Source organism: Aquarana catesbeiana, linkage group LG06, assembly GCF_042186555.1.
Source record: "Aquarana catesbeiana isolate 2022-GZ linkage group LG06, ASM4218655v1, whole genome shotgun sequence".
In the NCBI taxonomy this organism is placed as follows: domain Eukaryota; kingdom Metazoa; phylum Chordata; class Amphibia; order Anura; family Ranidae; genus Aquarana; species Aquarana catesbeiana.
In genome coordinates this window covers 373,965,031-373,986,920 of record NC_133329.1, presented here as the reverse complement: position 1 = coordinate 373,986,920, position 21,890 = coordinate 373,965,031, and the positions used below count along the sequence as shown (strand labels likewise).

The window sequence follows — 21,890 nt, the reverse complement described above, 5'->3', positions numbered from 1 at the left end:
TAAAATCCCAATAAAATACATTTACATTTTTGGTTGTAACATGACAAAATGTGGAAAATTTCAAGGAGGTATGAATACTTTTTCAAGGCATATTGAATGTATGGAAAGCATAATTGCTAGGGATGAGGACAAATCCAAATCTCACGGCCTCATGGCGAAGGTTTGGACGTATTTCTGTTATTCTTCCAATTTTGCTTCCATTATTTTTACTACATTTAAATGCATATTTACTTCCAGGATCCTGTTATGAGGATGTGCCCTTTTAATGCCCTTCATTGGCCATTCCCCCTCCCCTTCCCTTATTTTTTTCCTTCTCCCCTCTCTTCCCTTTTTCTTATTTCGATATTCTTTTCTCCTTGGGTTGTCCCATTTTTGGGTCCAACATTTAGGAATATCATCCTGGGCATAGAGGTGGTCACCCACATATGAAAACTCCTCTATATTATATATGGTAACCCTATTGTTTTCTGTGCATCTAGTTTAGAATACCATACCCAGTATGTATTTTGTTTGTTTCTGAAACAAGGATTGCCGTCCTTTCTCTTTCTTTTATATATTCTGGTTATTAATGGTCTTAAAATGTTCTGGTTATTAATGGTCTTAGGCCCCTTTCACACTGAGAAGTTTTTCAAGCACTTTTGCATTTAAAAAGCGCCTGAAAAGCTCAAGAAAAATGGTTCCCTTAAAAAAAAAAAAAAAAAAAAAAATCCTGCTTGCAGAATTTTTCGAGCATGTTTGGGGAGCTAAAAAAAAAACGCACCAAAAACGATCCAGAGTTTTTGGTGCAGTTTTTGAGTCACAAGTTCTTTAAAAACAACACCATAAACACTTCAAAAGTGCCGCAAAAGAACTCATTGTTTTGAAGCAAACCAGTCTGAAAGGGGCCTTAAAGTGATTCTGAGGCCCATTTCACACTTGTGCGACTTGTCCTGCGATTTGGGACTGCAAAGTCGCATGACAAGTCGTACCCCATGATTTCCAATAATTACCATTCATATCTGTGCGACTTCAAAGTATTCCCTGTACTATTTTGTAAAAGATAAAATTAGTTCAGCGCAGTATATAAGTCCATAAGCATGTGTGAGAAGAACAGTAATTAATAATAATAAAGTTCTTCAGCAATGGAAGGCAGGGACACCTCGTGAAGGAAAGACACAATTCAGATCCGTTGTAGAATATTCTGGGTGACTAATCCTCCACCAACAAATCCAAACTCTTACCAGATACGGTGGACCTCTGAGCTAACAGAAGGTCATGTAACCTTGTATCCACAGATGAGATGAAGGAAGTTGGTGAGTGTAACCAATGAAACCAGATGATCCCAGATCGGATATAAAATGCAAATAAACACAATCTACGTGTTCTCCTTAAAGTACATTTTAATGAAATGATCAACAGTATAAAAATTCTGATAGCCGTAACATAAAAGGTGCTGAAACAGCGATCAATAAAAATGGCAGTGTAAATCAGCGGTATGCCAGAGATGGCTGCGGGTGACGTCTGCAAGATAGCTCCTCCCCCCGTACATGTTACGTCCTATGGGACTTTGTCAGCGAGGCCTGTACTACTTTGATGTGAGTTGAAGTCCATAGACCTCAAATTTACACAGGCATTCCCTGAAATTGCATCAAAATCGCAAGCGGTCCTGGGTCTTTTCCCCTGCCGAGTACCCCCAATAACAAGCCTTTTGCTATGGGGGCACTCGAGCAGGCTCACTCCCGAGCTGCACTCCTGTAAATGGCCACTGTCTATTCACACAGACTGCGGCTCAGCCCCACCCACTGGTCTTTCCTCATTGGATCACAGGCTGTGGTTGACAGCAGCAGGACACAGTGGGCACCCCTGCTGTGTGCGCCAATGAGGAGAGAAAGGCCCAGGGGAGCAGCAGCTGGATTTAGATGGGGCTCAGGTAAGTATGAGGGTGGAGCTGCACCCAGAAGGTTATTTTACCTTTAGGCTGGTTTGACACAAGCAATCTCCGTAGTCCGCATCCTCTATGCAGCGCAGACATGGACACAGCCCTGCTGTTCTCTATGGGGCTGCCAGATGGAAACGGACAGTCCATCAGAATGTCATCTGATCCGCTGTTTTTAGCGGACAGGATCGGATGCCGCTCCATAGAGAGCTATGTATGGTCCGATCAGGTCTGCCTGAAAAACTGACAGGCGGATCTGATCGGATAGCCGTGTGAAACCAGCATTTTGAAAACTTAATAAAAAGAGATTAAACATAATTACATATTAATAGAAGTTTCGGTTGCACAATGCTGAATATGTGTGAGCTACACCCATAAAAACAAAACTGGTTCTCACACATGGAGGAAGTACACTTCACACTTATCAAATACTCAAATTCTGCATTTTACATTTATAAAGTAGGTTCTAAAATGAAATCAACTTGATTGATCTGATGAGGGCAGCAAAGGCATCTCTACTTTCAGATACTCTCATACAAGAGGTCTGCCGCAACCCCCCCCCCTTTTCATTGTACTTATTCAAGCCAGCAGCACCTTCAGTCGCAAAGATAAATGTCTAGAACTAAAAGCTGTCTGGATGTCATTAGCGATGGATCAAACAGGTGGTCCATGTTCTTGTGTTGAAAACAAAATGGTCGGGCTTTAAGCTGGAGGAAATGAGTCAATTATCCTCATGAAGACATACACATCGATGAAGCCTCTCCAGGACTTGTGGGGGCCTACTTGAAACTTTTTGCCCGTGCGGCATGCTCACGGTTAAACCTCTCCCAGATAGGTCAGATAATGAGGTGAAATCATAGACGTGTAGAACAAGTTCAGTATGTGGTGATGAAAGGGGTACATTAGCGGTTCACGGGCTGGAGCCGTGTACCTGGGACTCAGTAAGTTGATATGAGTGAGCATGTTGAACACACCTGTTCTAAAAGGACTAAAGCATCAATCAAAATTAACACCGTTTAAGTCAATTTTGGCTTCCTGTCTCAGGCTAGGTCATCAAGGACAGATGGTCGGAGTCTGGGAGAAAGACAATCTGAAAGCGAGTACTCAAGGATAAACTGCAAGGAAATGTCAGGCTCTGTGGAAATCTGCATTGAAGTACGAAGTAGAAATTGTGCAGATTCCAGGAAAGTGCGCTATATAGTCCCATGAAATCAGATCTGCTCAAGAGAGGCGTATTTCCTTTATGCTTTGGGCACTGGCACCCCAATGGACAAGGAGTAGAAACATGGGTGCCCATGAAGGTGGTGACCCTTTGTTGCCCATTGCTGATCATCTGTGCCCATTTTTAGGCTTAATGTACACGGGACGTTTTTACAACCTCTTCTGAACGATTTAACTTGACAGATAGTAACCCACGTTCAAAAGGTCCGTTTTGCTGCATTTACATGCCGCGTTTAGCAGCGTTTTGGCGCGTTCGCAAAAAAAAAAAAATTTCTTTTAGCCAAAAATGAAAAACGCCTGTAAACGAAGCGGTAACTCGCATTTAGAAGCGTTTAGCGCTTGAAATGCCTCTAAACTCAGCGTCTGAACTCATTTTTTTGCTTTCCAAAAAAGGCCTCTAAACTCAACTGTCTAAAAACGGCATTAAACGAACCTGTGTACATGAACACGTAAGATAACATTGGATGAGTTCAGGGGCAGCTGAAAAAAGCATCCAACTGCCTCTGAACATCCGTTTACCAGCAGCAGTGTACATGAGGCCTTAGAGTATCTAATAAAGATGTCTTTTAAAAAATGATATAAATATGTAATGTACTTGAATACGAACAGTAGGCACCAAAAAACGGTGAATTTGGTTTCAGTATTGGAGTTTAGGTGCCAGAACGTCACCACGCTAATTTTCAGCAAATTTAGAAATAAATATTATCCTATAATTTTTAAGCAATACATCAAATAAAATGAATAAAGCATGAAAAATGTAACACATCCAAAAAAATATAAACAACACTTACTGACACCTTAAACATAAAACTCTTTCATCTAACCCTAACCTTAAAAGTGGTTGTAAACCTCAGACATGAAATATGAACAAAGCATATCTCTCTATAGCAGTGGTTCTCAACTCCGGTCCTCAGAACCCACTAACAGGCCAGAATTTAAAGCGTTTGTAAAGGTGTTTTTTTTTTTTTTTTTAAATAACAAACATGTTATACTTACCTTCACTGTGCAGCTCGTTCTGCACAGAGTGGCCCCGAACCTGGTCTTCTGGGGTCCCTCGGCGGCTGTTTCAGCTCCTCCCCGCAAGCATTCACCACCTTAATGCGAGCTCCCTCGCACGGTGGTGAGTGCTTGCGGGCGCGCTCCCGTGATACAGCCGGCGGCTATAGCCGCTCGCTGTATCACACGGCCCCGCCCCCCGGCGCGCCGCGTCATCGGATGTGATTGACAGCAGCGCGAGCCAATGGCTGCGCTGCTTTCAATCCATCCACTGCAGCCAATCAGCGGCCAGGGTGAGCGGAGGAACAGATGTCGGGAACGCGAAGCTGACTTTCGAGGCGTCAGGTAAGTAAAACGGGGGGGCTGGGGGCGGCGGTTCTGTCAGAAGTTTTTTCACCTTAATGCATAGAATGCATTAAGGTGAAAAAATTTTTACCTTTACAACCCCTTTAAGTATTACCTTGGGGGAGACGCAGACAAGAATACTGCAATCACTGAGCAGCAAATTATATCACCTGTGATGTATTTCAGTTATCCTGCAAACCTGGCCTGTTAGTGGGTCCCGAGGACAGGAGTTGAGAACCACTGTTCTATAGTGTGTATTTGCCTCAATCCAAAGCACTGTGGGAGAGCTTTAGGCCCCTTTCACACGGGGCGGATCCTTTCAAGCGGAATCGGACTGCTCAGTAGGGGATCCCTCCGCTGATCCCAGCTGAGCAGGCGGATGACCGGTCCGTGTCCGCTCCGCTATGCAGATTGGAAAAGGACATAGCCCGTTCTACTCTATGGGGTGGTCTGATAGAAAGGGACTGCATGTCCGTTTCCATCCGATCTGACCAGCTGGACGGATGGTGAAAATATCGCCATGCATCTGTTTTCAGTGGATTTTGTTGGATCAGATGCCAGGCGAGTGTCAGCAGACTCCGCCTCCCCATAGAGGACAAAGGGTAGCCCGATCGGGTCTGCCTGAAAAACGGATAGGTAGACCCAATCAGTCCGACCATGTGAAAGGGGCCTTACTAAAACTGTTGCACACAGAATCTTGTGTAGCTGTGCATAATAACCAATCAACTTCTAACTTTAGCTTGGTTAATTAGGCTTTGGCAATAAAATCTGGAAGCTGATTGGGTACTATACACAGCTGCCCCAGATTATGTGTGCACTAGTTTTAGTAAATCTCCCCCTAATTGTGTGTGAATTCTCTCAGCTGTCTTGTTCCTCTGTTATCAGTACGAGTCACTTCTCATGTTTTCCTGACAACAAGAGATAAAAAGGTGACGGGGGAGGGAGCTCCAGCACACAGCTTGTGATTGGCAGCCTCAACTCTGTTCCTTTGTGATGAGTGAAGAGAGGTATGTTTCTTTCCTCCAATCATCTCTCAGAGCTCTTCTTGTGGAGTGCTACAAAGTGTAACTTCAGCTCCCTACCCCAATTTCTGAAAGCTCAGACAAGCTTTATAAATCCTGGACTTTGAACAGCCGTAGAGTAGACATGGCTACAAATAAACAGGTACAACTTATGTAGGAGGATTTGTTTAATCTCTGTATCACCTGAGACCAGTCACTTCCCTGGTTATATGTAAGAGTTTATAACCACATTATTGCAGACCTTGCACCAAAAAATGCAACGTCCGCTTTTTTTTTTTTTCATCTTTTTGCAGCATTTTTTCCAGGGCGTGGCTTGTGAAAAAAAGCAGGACTTGCCTGGGATCAACATTTTGTCCTACTGCTGAGATGTGTGTGCTGTAGGGTAGAGGGTCATCAGTGTCTTCAGCCCTCTGGGAAGAAGCTAATCACATATAAAACAATGGTCCTGAAACTTTCCACGCTCAGGCGTAGTTTGCCCCCACTTGTCTCCAAAGCTGCGGCTCCCGCCAACAGTCTTGATGGACATCGTACTGACTCTTTGCTTAAAAAGTCTGAGGACCCGTATTCTAATCCTTCCCCCACTCTACCCAAAAACCAAGGGAAAAAGAAATTCACTGGGGCTCTGGTGCGTTTGTTTACTATTCCATTTTTTCTGTAACTGTGAAAAAATCTATTGGTTAAAACCAGTAGTTGCACAATTTGTTTTGTTAATATTATTATTATTATTAGGGATTATAGTGCCAACAGTACAGTTACAATATAATAGGGTTAGAATGATCATGAGCGCTTACGATCCAAAAGGAGGGGCATATGTTACAAAAGGCATAATGAGTTGATGGAGGAAGTAAATGTAGAGCTTTTAGGTAGAAGTGGATAAGCTTCTCTAAAGAGATGAGTGTTCAGGGATCGAGTAGGAGAGAGCTGGACAGATTGGAGTAGGGAGTTCCAGAGGATTGAAGAGGCTCTGGAGAAGTCCTGGAGTCACAAATGGGAGAAGGTGATGAGGGGGCTAGATAGCAATAGCTCCGGGGGGGGATCAGAGATGACAGTTGGTACTTTGAGGCAAGTTTGGTGATGTAGCTCAATGCAGATTGGTGGATGGCTTTTTAGGGTGTTGTAAGTATTTTGAACTGTATTCATTAAGCAAGCGGAAGCCAGTGGAGGGATTGGCAAAGAGGGTCAGTGGATGTTGAGTGGTAGGTAAGGTGGATGACTCTGGCAACAGCCCGGTAGACTGAAGATAACAAGGGGAGCTAATTGCAAGCTTTGTGATGTCATTTCTTAAGAAGGGGCAACTTTTGGAAATGTTATGGAGGTGAAGGATGCAAGATTTCGACAGTCATTGGATGTGGTGCCCGAAAGAGATCATAGTCCAGGATTGCACCTAGAACCCTGGCCTGGGATCGATCATAGTGCTGCTGATCTAGATAGTGAAGTTAAAGGAGGGAACATCGGGGTAGATGGGAAAAATATTATAAGCTCAGGTTTGGAAATGATTTTGGGAAAGTGGTGTGACATCCCTATTAATATGTCAGTGAGTGATTTAGTGATGCATGATGAAGTAATGTCAGGAGTAGGCCACAATTCTAGATAAATACAACTAGACCTGCCGTGGTCAATGGTCAGACTAGAATGCAGGCACAGTCCTCTTATACCCCAGAAATCTGGATGCAGATGAGCTGCCTTATGCCGCGCTCACATTCCGACAACAAAATCCTGGATTTATTTCCGACGGATGTTGGCTCAAACTTGTCTTGCATACACATGGTCGCACAAATGTTGTCGGAAATTCAGAACGTCAAGAATGCGGTGACGTATAACACGTATGACGAGCCGAGAAAAATTAAGTTCAATAGCCAGTGCGGCTCTTCTGCTTGATTCCGAGCATGCGTGGAATTTTGTGCGTTGGAATGGTCTACACACAATCAGAATTTCCGACAACAGATTTTGTTGTCTGAAAATTTGAGAACCAGCTCTCAAATTTTTGTTGTCGGTAATTCCAACAACAAATGTCCGATGGAGACTACACACAGTTGGAATTTCCGACAACAAGCTAACATCGAACATTTGTTGACGGAAATTCCGACCGTGTGTACGCGGCATAAGGGATATTAGTTGATGGTATTCTCACGGCTGTAGCACAGAGCTCAGTATCTACTCCCAGGTCAAGCTGCCAGGTGACACGTCTCGGGATTAACTCTTTCTCAAACCTGTCCATTCTGGAACATTTTTTAGTACAACTTTTCTTTATAACAGCCTTTCTCAAGCCTTTTAACCCAGAGGGACCCTTAAAATAGTTATCAGGTCTCAGGGAACCCCAGCTAAAACCAAATTCATTGGGGATCAGTTGGGAAAATGCCCCTGATACTGGTGGTCAGAATGCAGTTCTTACAGATAGAGAAAAAAAAGATAATTAGTATTAGTATTGGCCCTGCTGTGGTGTTGGCCCTAGAACTATGAAGGCACCATCAGATGGGAGGTCAGTCAGCCACAGCTGGCCCCTGGACACCACCGGAGGAACCCTGGTTGAGAATGGCTGCTTTATACATCACCTAAGTCTTATCACACGTAATGCATTAGGGATGCAAAAAACAAACACAAAATGGCGCCTCCGTCCGAGTGTAAACTGTGTTAAAAAAGTAAGGAGATGATAGAAAAGTAATGCACACACAGAAAGTGAAGAAAAGATCGGCATATCATCAATAGGAGAGTTATCATCAGGAGAGTGGCAGAGATCGGCAGGCAAGCGGCTGGTGAATGCAGAATTCGGCCAGGAAGCTGCTGTGTAGATAAAGAGGAGACCGCTGTAGTGCAGGGAGCTGGAGTGCTCAACTTGGCTTCTGTAGAGGCTTGCGAGTATCCTCAGCCCACTTGGCAACACTTGGCTCCAATCGCCACCGGTCTCCTCTACATCTACACAGCAGTTTCCTGGCCAAACTCTGTGCCCTACAGCCGATTGCCTGCCGATCTCTGCCACTCTCCTGATGACAACTCTCCTACTGACGATATGCCGATCACTTTCTGTGAGTGCATTACTTTTCTATCATCTCGTGCTTTTTTAACACGGTTTACACTCAGATGGAGGTGCCCGCTCTCCTTTGTTTTTTGTATTTGCATCAGGTGTACTCAAGGGAGCAGCCACCTTCACGAAGATCGATTGTCATATACATTTTATCTTACACTTGGCACTTATCCTATGTGCTTTTTGGGGAGCCACAACAGCGCCATAGTTCAAATCCATTTTTGCATTAGCGGTGTGCCTAGTGTCCTTTTGCTTTTGCTTTACATATGATAAGTTGCCTTCTGTTTATTTCAGGAAGATACAAAGAGTTGAAGTCAAAAGTGCAGAGCATATTTCAGTATTAAACCATGATCTTTGTGATGTTAAACCAGCCAAATCATTGACATCAAATGTTAGATTAGATCAGAGTCAGAATACACAACAGATAACCATTAAGATAAATTTATAACACAGGACAGTTTAGCGGCGTGCTAGATTCTGTGTTTTCTGGGATCTCTTTTCTGAGTAAAACGTAGGTAATCCAATGAATTACAATTAAATTATGTTAGGTCAATGTAATTTAAGTTTAACTAATGGGGTGTGTGTCTGTGAGTAATGTCTGATTAGCTTATTACAGGCAGTACAGGATGTCTTGTGATGCCGACCTTGAGGATGGCGATAACCTTGTGATACGCTGGAGGACACGGCAGAAATTAAAGTACATGCCAGAACATTTTTAGAGACATGTCTAAAATGCCCATTAACTTCTATACAAGCAGAAGCTCTGAGACTTCAGCCAGACCTTCACAAGAAACGCACACATTGTATACATTTCAGCCGAAATCCATTCGATGCAGCTATGACATGCAAACACAGAGGTGCAATGTACAATGCTAGCAATGACTACCCTTTCCCGTAAAAGCAAAATGTCTACTGCACTACAGGCGGTTCTCCATCTTTTAAATAGAAACTCTGGCAAAGTAAAACAAGCAGTTACAATGGCTATTGTTAAAACCATTTCTAAATTATACCTATATTATAGGATATCCTAAAGTGGTTCTAAAGGCTGAAGGTTTTTTTTTACCTTCATGCATTCTATGCATGAAAGTTAAAAAAACCTTCAGTGTGCAGCTCCCCCCTTATACTTACCTGAACTCGATCTCAATCCAGCAATGCGCATGAGAGCGGCGGCTCCTTGCTGTCTCCCCCCTCATTGGCTCAGACACATTAGCAGGCGCTATTGGCTCCTGTTGCTGTCAATCACAGCCAGTGAGGAGGGAGCAGGGGCGGGGCTCTGTGTGTCTTTTGGACACACAAAAACAGGGCTTGGGAGCAAGCACGCACGGGTGCCCCCATAGCATGCAGCTTGCTATGGGGACACTCAGTAGGGGGAAGGAGACAGGAGTACCGGTGGAGGACCAAAGGAGAAGAGGATATGGGCTGCTCTGTGCAAAACCATTGCACATTGCTCGGAAGTATAACATGTTTGTTACCTTAAAGAAATAAAAAAAGTCTTTAGAATCACTTTAACCCAAGAACAATTTTATTGCAGCTTACTAGTCCCTAAATGTGGTGGCTGCATTTGTTAATTTTTTTTCCGGCTAAAACATTTTTTGAAAGTGCAGAAAAATACCTGTGGATCCTGCCAGAAACCTAGAATCATTGTAACTCCCTGTGCACTGAACTAAAATCTTAAACAATGTTATTAGCACTGCCCACTTCTCTTCTGTAAGTTTGCATATCCTCCCTGTGCTTATATTGGCTCCTCCCACACCCCATACATGCTGGTAGGTTAATTGGCTCCTTTCTAAATTGTCCCCAGTATGATAGTCTACTAAGCACTCCCAAGATGGCTGCCCCACCAGCAGATAAAAGTTTGTTGCGCCACCAAGGAGAAAAGCACTATAGAAATATAAATTAGTCTAATGAATTAGTCCAAACTTGGAAAGCACAATGTGTGAGCGTTGTCACCCTAGGGCAGAAAGTGTGTTACTCTCTGACACCCTGAAATCGCACCTGTGACCCACGAATTCCAACCCTGAAGGCTGTGCTGTGGAGACACTGGTGTGTGCGGTTTGACTGGATCCCCTTTTCTCTATTTCTTTGCTTTTTCCCCCTTTTCTTTCTTGTCCTCTCTCACTTCATAGCATTTACCTGTTAGGCTTTCATGATACCGTAACCTACCCAACCGCAGATGAAGCCTTCATCTCTGGTTACTGCCATGATCTGCACTACATTGTGAAGTTATGCTTATGTTTTTATATATATATTGTATTTTCTGGACTGGTAAATGCCAGGCATGAGGCTTACCTCAAGAAGGACGGTAGGGTTTAAAAGCAAATTGAGAAGACATCATTTAACTAAAAGCAATAATATCCTAAAATGTTCTAGCCCAGGTGTGTCAAACTCAATTTCATCAGAGGCCGCATAACGAGTATGATTGCCCTTAAATGGGCGGTTGTATCACTTGTACGCTACATACAGAATGCAGGGTTCAGGAGTGCGTTACGTACAGAGTGCAAAGTTCAGGAGTGTATTACGTACAGAGTGCAGGGTTTAGGGGTGTGCTGTGTACAGAATGCAGAGTTCATGAGTGCATTACTTACAGAGTGCAGGGTTTAGGGGTGCGCTGTGTACAGAGTGGAGAATTTAGGGGCGCACTAAGTACAGTGTAGAGTTCAGGAGTGCACTACATACAGAGTTCAGGAGTACCCTACGTACAGAGTTCAAGAGTACACCACGTACAAAATGCAGAATTCAGGTGTGCGCTACATACAGAGTGCAGAGTTCAGGATTACACTATGTACAGAGTGCAGAGTTCATGAGTGCATTATGTACAGAGTGCAGGGTTTAGGGGTGCGTTGTGTGCAGAGTTTAGGGGTGCGCTAAGTACAGTGCAGCGTTCAGGAGTGCACTACATACAGAGTTCAGGAGTACACTACGTACAGAGTGCAGAATTCAGGTGTGCGCTACGTACAGAGTGCAGAGTTCAGGATTACGCTATGTACAGAGTGCAGAGTTCATGAGTGCATTATGTACAGAGTGCAGAGTTCATGAGTGCATTATGTACAGAGTGCAGGGTTTAGGGGTGCGTTGTGTACAGATTGCAGAGTTTAGGGGTGCGTTAAGTACAGTGCAGAGTTCAGGAGTGCAGTACGTACAGAGTTCAGGAGTACACTATGTACAGAGTTCAGGAGTACACTACGTACAGAGTGCAGAGTGCAGAATTCAGGTGTAAGCTACATACAGAGTGCAGAGTTCATGAGTGCATTATGTACAGAGTGCAGGGTTTAGGGGTGCGTTGTGTACAGAGTGCAGAGTTTAGGGGTGCGCTAAGTACAGTGCAGAGTTCAGGAGTGCACTACGTACAGAGTTCAGGAGTACCCTACGTACAGAGTTCAGGAGTACACTACGTACAGAGTGCAGAATTCAGGTGTAAGCTACGTACAGAGTTCAGAAGTGCGTTACCTTCAGAGTGCACAGTTGAGGAGTACATAACGTACAGAGTGCAGAATTCAGGAGTACATTATGTACAGAGTGCAGAGTTCAGGAGTACACTGCATACAGAGGTTGCGCTGTTTAGAGTGCAGGGCTTAGGGGTGCACTCTGCACAGTGTGCAAACCCACTGGGATCCTGTGTAGGAATGCATTTTTTGCAGGATTTGGAACCCTGAGCTTCCCCAGCATTCTCAGAGAAAGTTCAGTGGCCTTACCCACCCCTAGCCAAGTGCAGTGAATGGTAAGTATTTTTTCTTTCTATTTTTTACTTTCAGTGCAAGGTTCATCTAAAAAAATCTATGTGGCCAAATACTATATATGGACCCAGAACAACTATTGCTGTAGTCATTATCCCTGAATGCATTACATGATATAAATCATGTGGTCCCCAGTCACAGCAACAGCACACATTTTAGGCACGCTGCCCGCTGTACCACATGACTGAGGAGTAACCCTAAACCTTGGTTCACAGCTACAGATAGTACACTACAGATTTGATGCTGTATAAGAAAAAAATTAAGCAACATTAATTTAATGATCGATGTCCATTTACAATGGGGTTGACTTACTAAAACTGGTAAGTGCAAATCTGGTGCAGCTGTGCATAGTAGCCAACCAACTTCTAACTTCATTAACCACTTCATCTCAGGAAGGTTTCACCCCCTTCATGACCAGGCCATTTTTTGCTATTTAGCACTGTGCGATTGTGCAGTCATGCAACGCTGTACCCAAACAAAATTTATATAATTGTTTTCAAACAATTAGAGCTTCTTTTTGTTGGTACTTGATCACCACTGAGTTTTATATTTTTTTGTGATATAAATGAAAAAAAACTGAAAGTTTTGAAAAAAAAAACAACAAAATTTTTTACTTTCGTCTATAAAACATATCCAATAAAACATTTAAAAAAAAATCAAACTTCTTCATAAATTTTGGGCAAAATGTATTCTGCTACATCTTAGATAAAAAAATAAAATCACAATAAGTGTATATTTATTGGTTTGAATGAAAGTTATAACATCTACAAACTATGGGATATATACTGGATTTTTTAAAATTTTTACACCACTAATAGTGGTGATCAGCGACTTATAATGGAACTGTGATAGTGCGGCGGACAAGCTGACATGAACTGACACTGGGGGAGGGGAACTGACTAACTGCCATTGACATCACCAGTGACACTAATTAAGTGATCAGTGCTACCCTGTTTCCCCGAAAATAAGGCCTAGTGTGATTGTCAGTGATGGCTGCAATATAAGCCCTACCCCCCAAATAAGCCCTACCCTGTTTCCCCGAAAATAAGCCCTACCCTGAAAATAAGACCTACAAGGACTTTAACTAGGGCTTATTTGGGGGGTAGGGCTTATATTGCAGCCATCACCGACAATCATGCTAGGTCTTATTTTCGGGTAAAAAGGGTAATAATATACACAAGGGGTTAAAAGTGTGCCTATGTGTTGTGCAGTGTGCTGCTTTTACTAAGACTCCATTCACACCTAGGCGATTTGAATAGTGGGTGGAATCGCCGCGAATCTGCCCGTGATTCCAAATTGCGCCAAAACGAGGGACATGTCTGCGAGGCCATTACTTCTTAATGGCACCCCAATTGTAGTGCGATATTGCAGCGGTTGTTGCTGCAAAATCGCACTGCAACCACAGCAAATCGCAACGCTGTCACCCAAAATAAGTTCCTGCTCCTTTTTAAGTGACATGCTTAGCGCAATTTTGCCACAACAAAGTCACACCGCGATTGAGGTGCGATTACGTAGTAATGACATTGCAAATGCTTCCCGTGTTTTTCCGCAATTTGGAATCGCCTGGGTGTGAAAGGAGCCTTATAGATCTCCTGGTTTCTCATCTTTGCTGTGGAGGGATAAAAAAACAGGGAGATCGCTCCCTCTGTACAGAGCTCTGTGTTGACTGTCAACACAGAGCTCTGGGCTGTGATTGGACACAGCCGATCAGCAGGTACTGGACATGAATCATTGGCTATGAGTTGCTGACAGGCTTCAGCTGTGTACAATCACAGTGAGTGCGCACGTCCTAAACCCAGAAGTAAGCAGCGACATACGAGTACGTCATTTTGCCTGTGATTAAGCTTTGACAAAAAAAAAACTGGAAGCGAATTGGTTTCTACAGTATGCACCGTTAGACCAGATTTTGCACTCTCTGGTTTTAGTAAATCAACCCCACTGTTTTAGATCTTTCTTGGGAATTGCTGACCTGTCACAGTGCTATCACTAATCCATTTCTCACAGTTATCAGACTTCTTCATACCCTTCAGCTGTAGCTGTACCTATTGACAAGCTGACAGCTGCAATAATGACAGATAAGTGTGTGGCGCATTGTCTACCAATAGTGCCCCATCATTGTTGTACTATTACCTGTACGTGTCGCTGGCAGGAACAGCTTGCATGAAGTACAGAGCGGAGGTTCGGGCCCTCCAATGCCATTTCTTAGCGGGAAGACTGTACAGAACACAGCCGGCAATTTCATCCTTCAGGATATCCATCAGCTGCTTGTGGGAGCCTCCATAGAAGGCCTCTATCAGAAGGATGCTCATGTCTGGAAGTCCTCTGTATGTGCTAAAAGAGAGAAAGACGAGAATCATCAATATGTACACCCCGTCCCCAGAGAAAAGGGTTCAATTAACTAAAGGCAAATACACTGTGCACTTTGCAAAGTGAATTTGTCCCAGAGCTTAGTGAATGAGCAAAAGCTCTGCTGACTTCCACCATCCAATCATGTGGAAGCAAAAATGCATTGTTTTTATTTTCCTTGCACGTGATTGGGCACCTGATTCTTTGCAAAGTGAAGCTCGGCCTCATTTACTAAGTTCTGGAGCAATTGCACTTGCAAAGTGCACAGTCTATCTGCCTTTAATAAAACAACTCCAAAGTGTCACTAAAGGCAAACCTTGTTTTCTTTTCCATTTTGGATAGACTCCGGGGAGGGGGGGGAGGGTTATAACCCCTGTCAGTTTTTTTTTTCTTACATCTACTGGGGAGATATCCCTTCACTTCCTGTCCCATAGCTAAAACAGGAAGTGAGAGGAAATCCTTGCAAAACGAGGGAATCCCATGTTGTCACCAGAACTAGTGTCCCCATTGGAAGATTTCGCCCTGATCTGGTGTCAACCTAGAATTTGGGACTCTCTTTTACTTTTGATTATAATGGTAAACAGGAAATAGAGAGGGTGAATCTCCCTAATGGGAGAATAGACAGCAATAAATCCTGACAGGGGATCTAATTCCGACGGAAAATGTGCGATCAGAGCTTGTTATCGGAAATTCCAACCATGTGTAGGCTCCATCGGACAGTTTCCATCGGAATTTCCGTCACACAAAATTTGAGATCTGGATCTCAAATTTTCCGCCAACAAAATCCTTTGTTGGAAATTCCGATCATGTGTACACAATTCCGATGCACAAAGTTCTACGCATGCTCGGAATCAAGCAGAAGAGCCACACTGGCTATTGAACTTCATTTTTCTCGGCTCGTCGTATGTGTTGTACGTCACCGCGTTCTTGAAATTCGGAATTTCCGACCAACTTTGTGTGATCGTGTGTATGCAAGACAAGTTAGAGCCAACATCCGTCGGAAAAAAATCTGATGGATTTTGTTGTCGGAATGTCCGATCGTGTGTACATGGCACAAGTGTGTTCGTTTAGTCTTGTGCTCTTGCCTTTGTGGCTGTGTGTGGTGAAGAGATGAGCTTGGGTGTGTTGTTTGGATATACCGTATTTATTGGCGTATAACACACACCTTCACTTTAAGAGGGAAATTTCAGGAAAAAAATTACATTTTAAATAAAGAACTGTGAAGCAAAATAAGGGTCAGTGCCCATCTGCAGCCTCACGAGTGCCATGAATGCAGCACCCCAATTCCCAGGAACGCAGCACCCCGATGTCTTGCCGAAAAAGTTCCCCCGGCGGATAATGACCCCCCTGTACTGCGCAGTACAAAGCACTACGGAGCCGCCGAAAATAGCCAAACACGCACAGCTGAGAGTCAGCTGTACACTGTGCCTGCGCAATGAACACCACATTCAACACCACATTCTTATGCCCTGTACACACGGTCGGATTTTCCGACGGAAAATGTGTGATAGGACCTTGTTGTCGGAAATTCCGACCGTGTGTGGGCTCCATCACACATTTTCCATCAGATTTTCCGACACACGAAGTTTGAGAGCAGGCTATGAAATTTTCCGACAACAAAATCCGTTGTCGGAAATTCCGATCGTGTGTATACAAATCAGACGCACAAAGTGCCACGCATGCTCAGAATAAATAAAGAGATGAAAGCTATTGGCCACTGCCCCGTTTATAGTCCAGACGTACGTGTTTTACGTCACTGCGTTCAGAGCGATCGGATTTTCCGACAACTTTGTGCGACTGTGTGTATGCAAGACAAGTTTGAGCCAACATAATGGATTTTGTTGTCGGAATGTCCGATCAATGTCTGACCGTGTGTACGGGGCATAACAGACGCTCCCGATGCTCGTGCTACTCTGCAAGGGGCGTGTTTAAACGCATTAAGGGCGGGTTTTGCAATCTTCATGGGCGATTTCAATACTTCACACAATACTTGTCACAGTATATTGTTATTATGCTTATGTATTAACCCCTTCACCACAGAATGGCTACAGGGATACATATATTGGCGGGATGGATGTATACAGCGGTAGCACGAGCATCGGGAGCGTCTGTTAGAATGTGGTGTTGAATGTGGTGTTCATTGCGCAGGCGCTGTGTACAGCTGACTCTCAGCTATGTTCAGCGGCTCAGTAGTGCTTCGTACTGCCCAAGCGCTGCGCCTGCGCAGTACAGGGGGGTCATTGTCCGCCGGGGGGGGAACTTTTTCGGCAAGACACCGGCTCCATAGAGAATCGGTAACAGTCTCCCGACATGCGAATTGGATGTGAGGAATCCCACATCCAGTTCCCAATAGTGTGAACCCAGATTGAAACAGGAGAGTGAAAAATCTGCTGCAGCTCTGCATGGTAGCCAATCAGCTTCTTCAATTGACCATTTCCTGACACGTTGTTTACAAGTAAAAATCTGTATTTTTTTGTTAGAAAATTTCTTTGAACCCCCATTAGTATATATACATATTTTTGTTTAGCAGAGACCCTATAAAATAAAATGGCAGTTGTTGCAATTTTTTCATGTCACACTGTTTTTGCGTAGCGTTTTCAAACACAATTTTTTTGGGGGAAAAAATACACTTTAATGAATTAAAAAAAAAAAAAAAAACACATTATACACCTCATTTTTTTTATTTTGTATAATATGAAAGATGATGTTACAACAAGTGAATAGATACCTAACATGGCATGCTTTAAAATTGCATGTGCTCACCAAACTACGGTACTTAAAAATCTCTATAGGCAACGCTTTAAAAATGTTTACAGGTTACCAGTTTAGGCAAAGTTTTCACTATTGCGACCTGAAAGTCGTGCGATTTTGCCTCAACTTGAAGCAATACCTGTGTATTCTAAAGGTCTATGGACCTCAAGTCGCATCAAAGTGGGACCAAAGTAGTGCAGAGACTGTGTGACTTGAAGTCGCACAGATATGAACGGTACTCATTGGAAATCATGGGGCACGACTTGCCACGCGACTTTGCAGTCCCAAGTAGAAACCGAGCCTTAGCGTTACAGAGGAGGTCTAGTGCTAGAACTATTGCTCCCGTTCAGACATTTGCAGATACCGTTTACATAAGTGGGCGTGACCTATGTATGCGTTCACCACTGCGTGTAAGGACCTGGAGACAGGGGCGCTTTAAAAAAAATTTTTTTTGTTTTTTTTCTATTTGCAATGTCTCTTTAAAAAAAAAATGTTTTGATCACTTTGCTATCACAAGGAATGTAAACATCTCTTGTGATGACAATACAGCATGACAGTTCCTCTCTAGAGAGATCTGGGGCCTAGCTTAGTCAATATAATCCTAGTGACACCGCCCTAGTGTGTAGTATATGTGTTGTGGCACATGGAATGTATTGTGGAGTAGCGTGTAGTATATGTGTTGTGGCACACGGTATGTGTTGTGTAGTATATGTTTTGTGGCACATGATATGCATTGCAGTGTGTAGCATAAGTGTTGTGATACACGGTATGTGTTGTGGCGTGTAGTATATGTGTTGTGTACACTGTATATGCGTTGTTGTGGCATGTAGTATATGTGTTGTGGCATGTAGTATATGTGTTGTGCACACTGTATATGCACTGTTGTGGCATGTAGTATATGTGTTGTGCACACTGTATATGCACTGTTGTGGCATGTAGTATATGTGTTGCGGCGTGTACTATGTGTTGTGGTACATGGTATGTGTTGTGGTGCACTGTATATGCGTTGTTGCGGCATGTAGTGTATGTGTTGTATGTGTTGTGGTGTGTAGTATGTGTGTTGTGGCACATGGTATACACTGAAGTGTGTAGCACGTGTTGTGGCGTGTAGTATATGCGTTTTGGCACATGGTATGTGTTGTAGTATATGTGTTGTGGCAAACGGTATGTGTTGTGTGCAGTATATGTGTTGTGGCACACGGTAGGTGTTGTGTAGTATATGTGTTGTGGTGCACTGTATATGCGTTGTTGTGGCATGTAGTATATGTGTTGTGGTACACGGTATGTGTTGTGTAGTATATGTGTTGTGGTACACGGTATGTGCTGTGTAGTATATGTGTTGTGGTACACGGTATGTGTTGTGTAGTATATGCGTTGTGGTACACGGTATGTGCTGTGTAGTATATGTGTTGTGGTACACGGTATGTGCTGTGTAGTATATGTGTTGTGGTACACGGTATGTGTTGTGTAGTATATGTGTTGTGGTACACGGTATGTGTTGTGTAGTATATGTGTTGTGGTACACGGTAGGTGTTGTGTAGTATATGTGTTGTGGTACACGGTATGTGCTGTGTAGTATATGTGTTGTGGTACACGGTATGTGTTGTGTAGTATATGTGTTGTGGTACACGGTAGGTGTTGTGTAGTATATGTGTTGTGGTGCACTGTATATGCGTTGTTGTGGCATGTAGTATATGTGTTGTGGTACACGGTATGTGTTGTGTAGTATATGTGTTGTGGTACACGGTATGTGTTGTGTAGTATATGTGTTGTGGTACACGGTATGTGCTGTGTAGTATATGTGTTGTGGTACACGGTATGTGTTGTGTAGTATATGTGTTGTGGTGCACTGTATATGCGTTGTTGTGGCATGTAGTATATGTGTTGTGGTACACGGTATGTGTTGTGTAGTATATGTGTTGTGGTACACGGTATGTGTTGTGTAGTATATGCGTTGTTTGTGGCATGTAGCACATTTGTTGTGGCGTGTAGTTTATGTGTTGTGGTACGCGGCATGTGTTGTAGCACATAATATGCATTGCAGTGTGTAGCACAAATGTTACGGCCTGTAGTATATGTGTTGTGGTGCACTGTATATGCGTTGTTGTGGCATGTAGTATATGTGTTGTGGTATACGGTATGTGTTGCGGCGTGTAGTATGTGTTGTGTAGTATATGTGTTGAGGTGTGTAGTATGTGTTGTGGTACATGGTATGTGTAGTATGTGTTGTGTAGTATATGTGTTGAGGTGTGTAGTATGTGTTGTGGCACCTAGTATATGTGTTGTGGTACATGGTATGTGTAGTATGTGTTGTGGTACATGGTATGTGTAGTATGTGTGTAGTACACAGTATGTGTTGCTGTGGAATGTATTATATGCATTGTAAAGCATAGTTAGTAAATATGTGTTGTGTTGTACAATAGGTTGGGGGTCCTCTCACACTATACAGAGGGGGTGTCTCCATGCACAGTGTGGTCATGTGGTGGAGTAGTAAAGCCCTGATTCGCACAATACAGAAGAGTGCCCGGATCCTCCTTGTAGAGGTCTGTCAGCACGTGGTGTGTGAGCCCCTCTATGGTATATGAGATGGTGATAGGTGAGCTGAGCTCCTCCCCTCCAGTAGCGGGACACGCGGCCCCCTCCTCCTTTCCAGGGCACGCTGACTCTTGCAGTGCCTCTCCCACCCGCTCCATAACAGGCGCCAAAAAAAAAAGGGACTAACATACCACGTGACCCCGCCCCGAAAGAGAGGTAATCAAGGACGGGTCTGACTTACCGCGCATGCGTCCTGCTCGTCACGATCACGCCCACCGTGTTACGCGAGGGGGAACGTCAACGCCACAGGCGGGGCTGGGGAATCACGTGGGCGTGCCAAAAAGGAGAACGTAAGAGAAGAGGGCGTGTCTGAGGGCTGGTCGGTGGGAATGTGACGTCATGTGAGCAGCTGTTTGGAGGGGTTACCTGGGGGCAGAGAGCTGCATGGAGTGGGAATGTGGGGTCCGTACGGTGATCCTGAACACAGCGGCACAGATAGAGGACACCTGTGTGTTACAGGAAGGGGGGAACATTGCATGGTGGAGGAGATATATATATATATCTATAGGAGATTTGTCTCTTCTGTCAAATCCTGAACTTTACCTTAAAGTTAGCAAAACTTTTTCTATTATTATCATTTTTGGATAGAATAACCCCTGTAAGATTTTTTTTTCCCAATCTGTGTCCCATTGGGAAGAATTCCCTGTACTTCCTGTCCTGCAGCTACAACAGGAAGTGAGAGGAAAGCCTTGGTAGTCACCAGTGTCCCCAATAGAAGATTTCCCCTCCATTCCTGTTCCGGTGACCACACAAAATTCTTGATTTCTTTTTGGTGAGAGGTCACCGGGGTAAATAAAAACGGTGACACTCCCTAACGGGGACACAGACAGCAATAAAAAACCCAACAACCAATCCAATCCCTCTCCACCCTATACAGACCTAAGTACATTTACAACTAAAGGCAACACTATTTTTTAGGTTTGGATAGAGCGGAGAAGGATTAGAACAGCTGTCTGTTTTTATTGCTGTCTGTGTCCCCATTAGGGAGATTCATCCTCTCTATTTCTCCTGATTACCATTATAAATGAAAGTAAAAGAAAAGCCCAAATTTTCGGTTCACACCAAAACAGGAATATAGGGGATATCTTCCAGCGGGGACACTTGTTTTGTTACACTCTGAGAGTTCCTCACTTTGGAGAGATTTCCTCCCACTTCCTGTTATGTCTTTGGGGACAGGAACTGAAGGGAAATCTCTCCAATGGGACACAGATGACAACAAAATAAACCTGACAGGGGTTATAACCCTCCCATACTCTGTCCAAAATGAGAAAAAAAAAAATAAAGTTTTTCCTATAGTCAGACTTTATATCACAATGGAAGAAAATAATATTAGAGGCGGAATCCGAGTTTGTGAAACCCAAAGGGTTCCATTCACACCACGGCGTTCCGTCTTGTGGGCGGAATCACCGCGATTCGGAAACACCGCAAAGCCCTTGACACCCTTGCGATCCCAGTCACTTTAAATGGCGCCTAAATCACTGTGCAATTTTGCCGTGATTGTCGCCCGACGAATCACAGTAAAATCGCGCAAACAGAATCCCGGGGCTCCTGTCGCACCAAAAAGAAGTTCTTGTACCTGCCATGCCGTGTCCTGGCATTCTGTTTGATTTTTCCGTAATTCGTCGGGGGCGACAATCACGGCAAAATTGCGCCACGATTTAGGCGCAATTCAAAGTAACAGGGATTGCAAGGGCGTCCCGCGATTTGGGGCGTTTTCGAATTGCGGCGATTCCATCCGCAAAATGGAACGGCATGGTGTGAATGGAGCCAAAGTGAGAGAACGTCCCCGTTTGCTTCTCTTCTATCAACAGAGATCTGCAACATTGTATCCATACCTCTGTTACTATGATGTCATCCTTCACTCACCAATCATTCCATTCATATATGTGGCAAGGTCCCGGACCTCTAATGACCTAATGGTGACCTCTGGAGTCAGGGAGAGC

General features: G+C 43.8%; 1 protein-coding gene across 6 annotated transcripts in view; it reads right to left on the bottom strand.

Moving 5' to 3' along the window:
* GTDC1 (glycosyltransferase like domain containing 1) overlaps positions 1-20,194 on the bottom strand; it is a 465,360-nt gene extending 445,166 nt beyond the window's left edge. For 5 of the 6 annotated variants that reach the window (XM_073634224.1, XM_073634226.1, XM_073634230.1 and 2 more), the window contains exons 1-2: positions 20,079-20,115; positions 14,386-14,586 (exon numbers count right to left, since the gene is read on the bottom strand). In XM_073634224.1, coding sequence (XP_073490325.1) covers positions 14,386-14,564 — 179 coding nt within the window. In that variant the 5' untranslated portion in view covers positions 14,565-14,586; positions 20,079-20,115. The other variant, XM_073634225.1, reaches the window with a different exon arrangement.
* Positions 20,195-21,890: the final 1,696 nt, after the last annotated feature.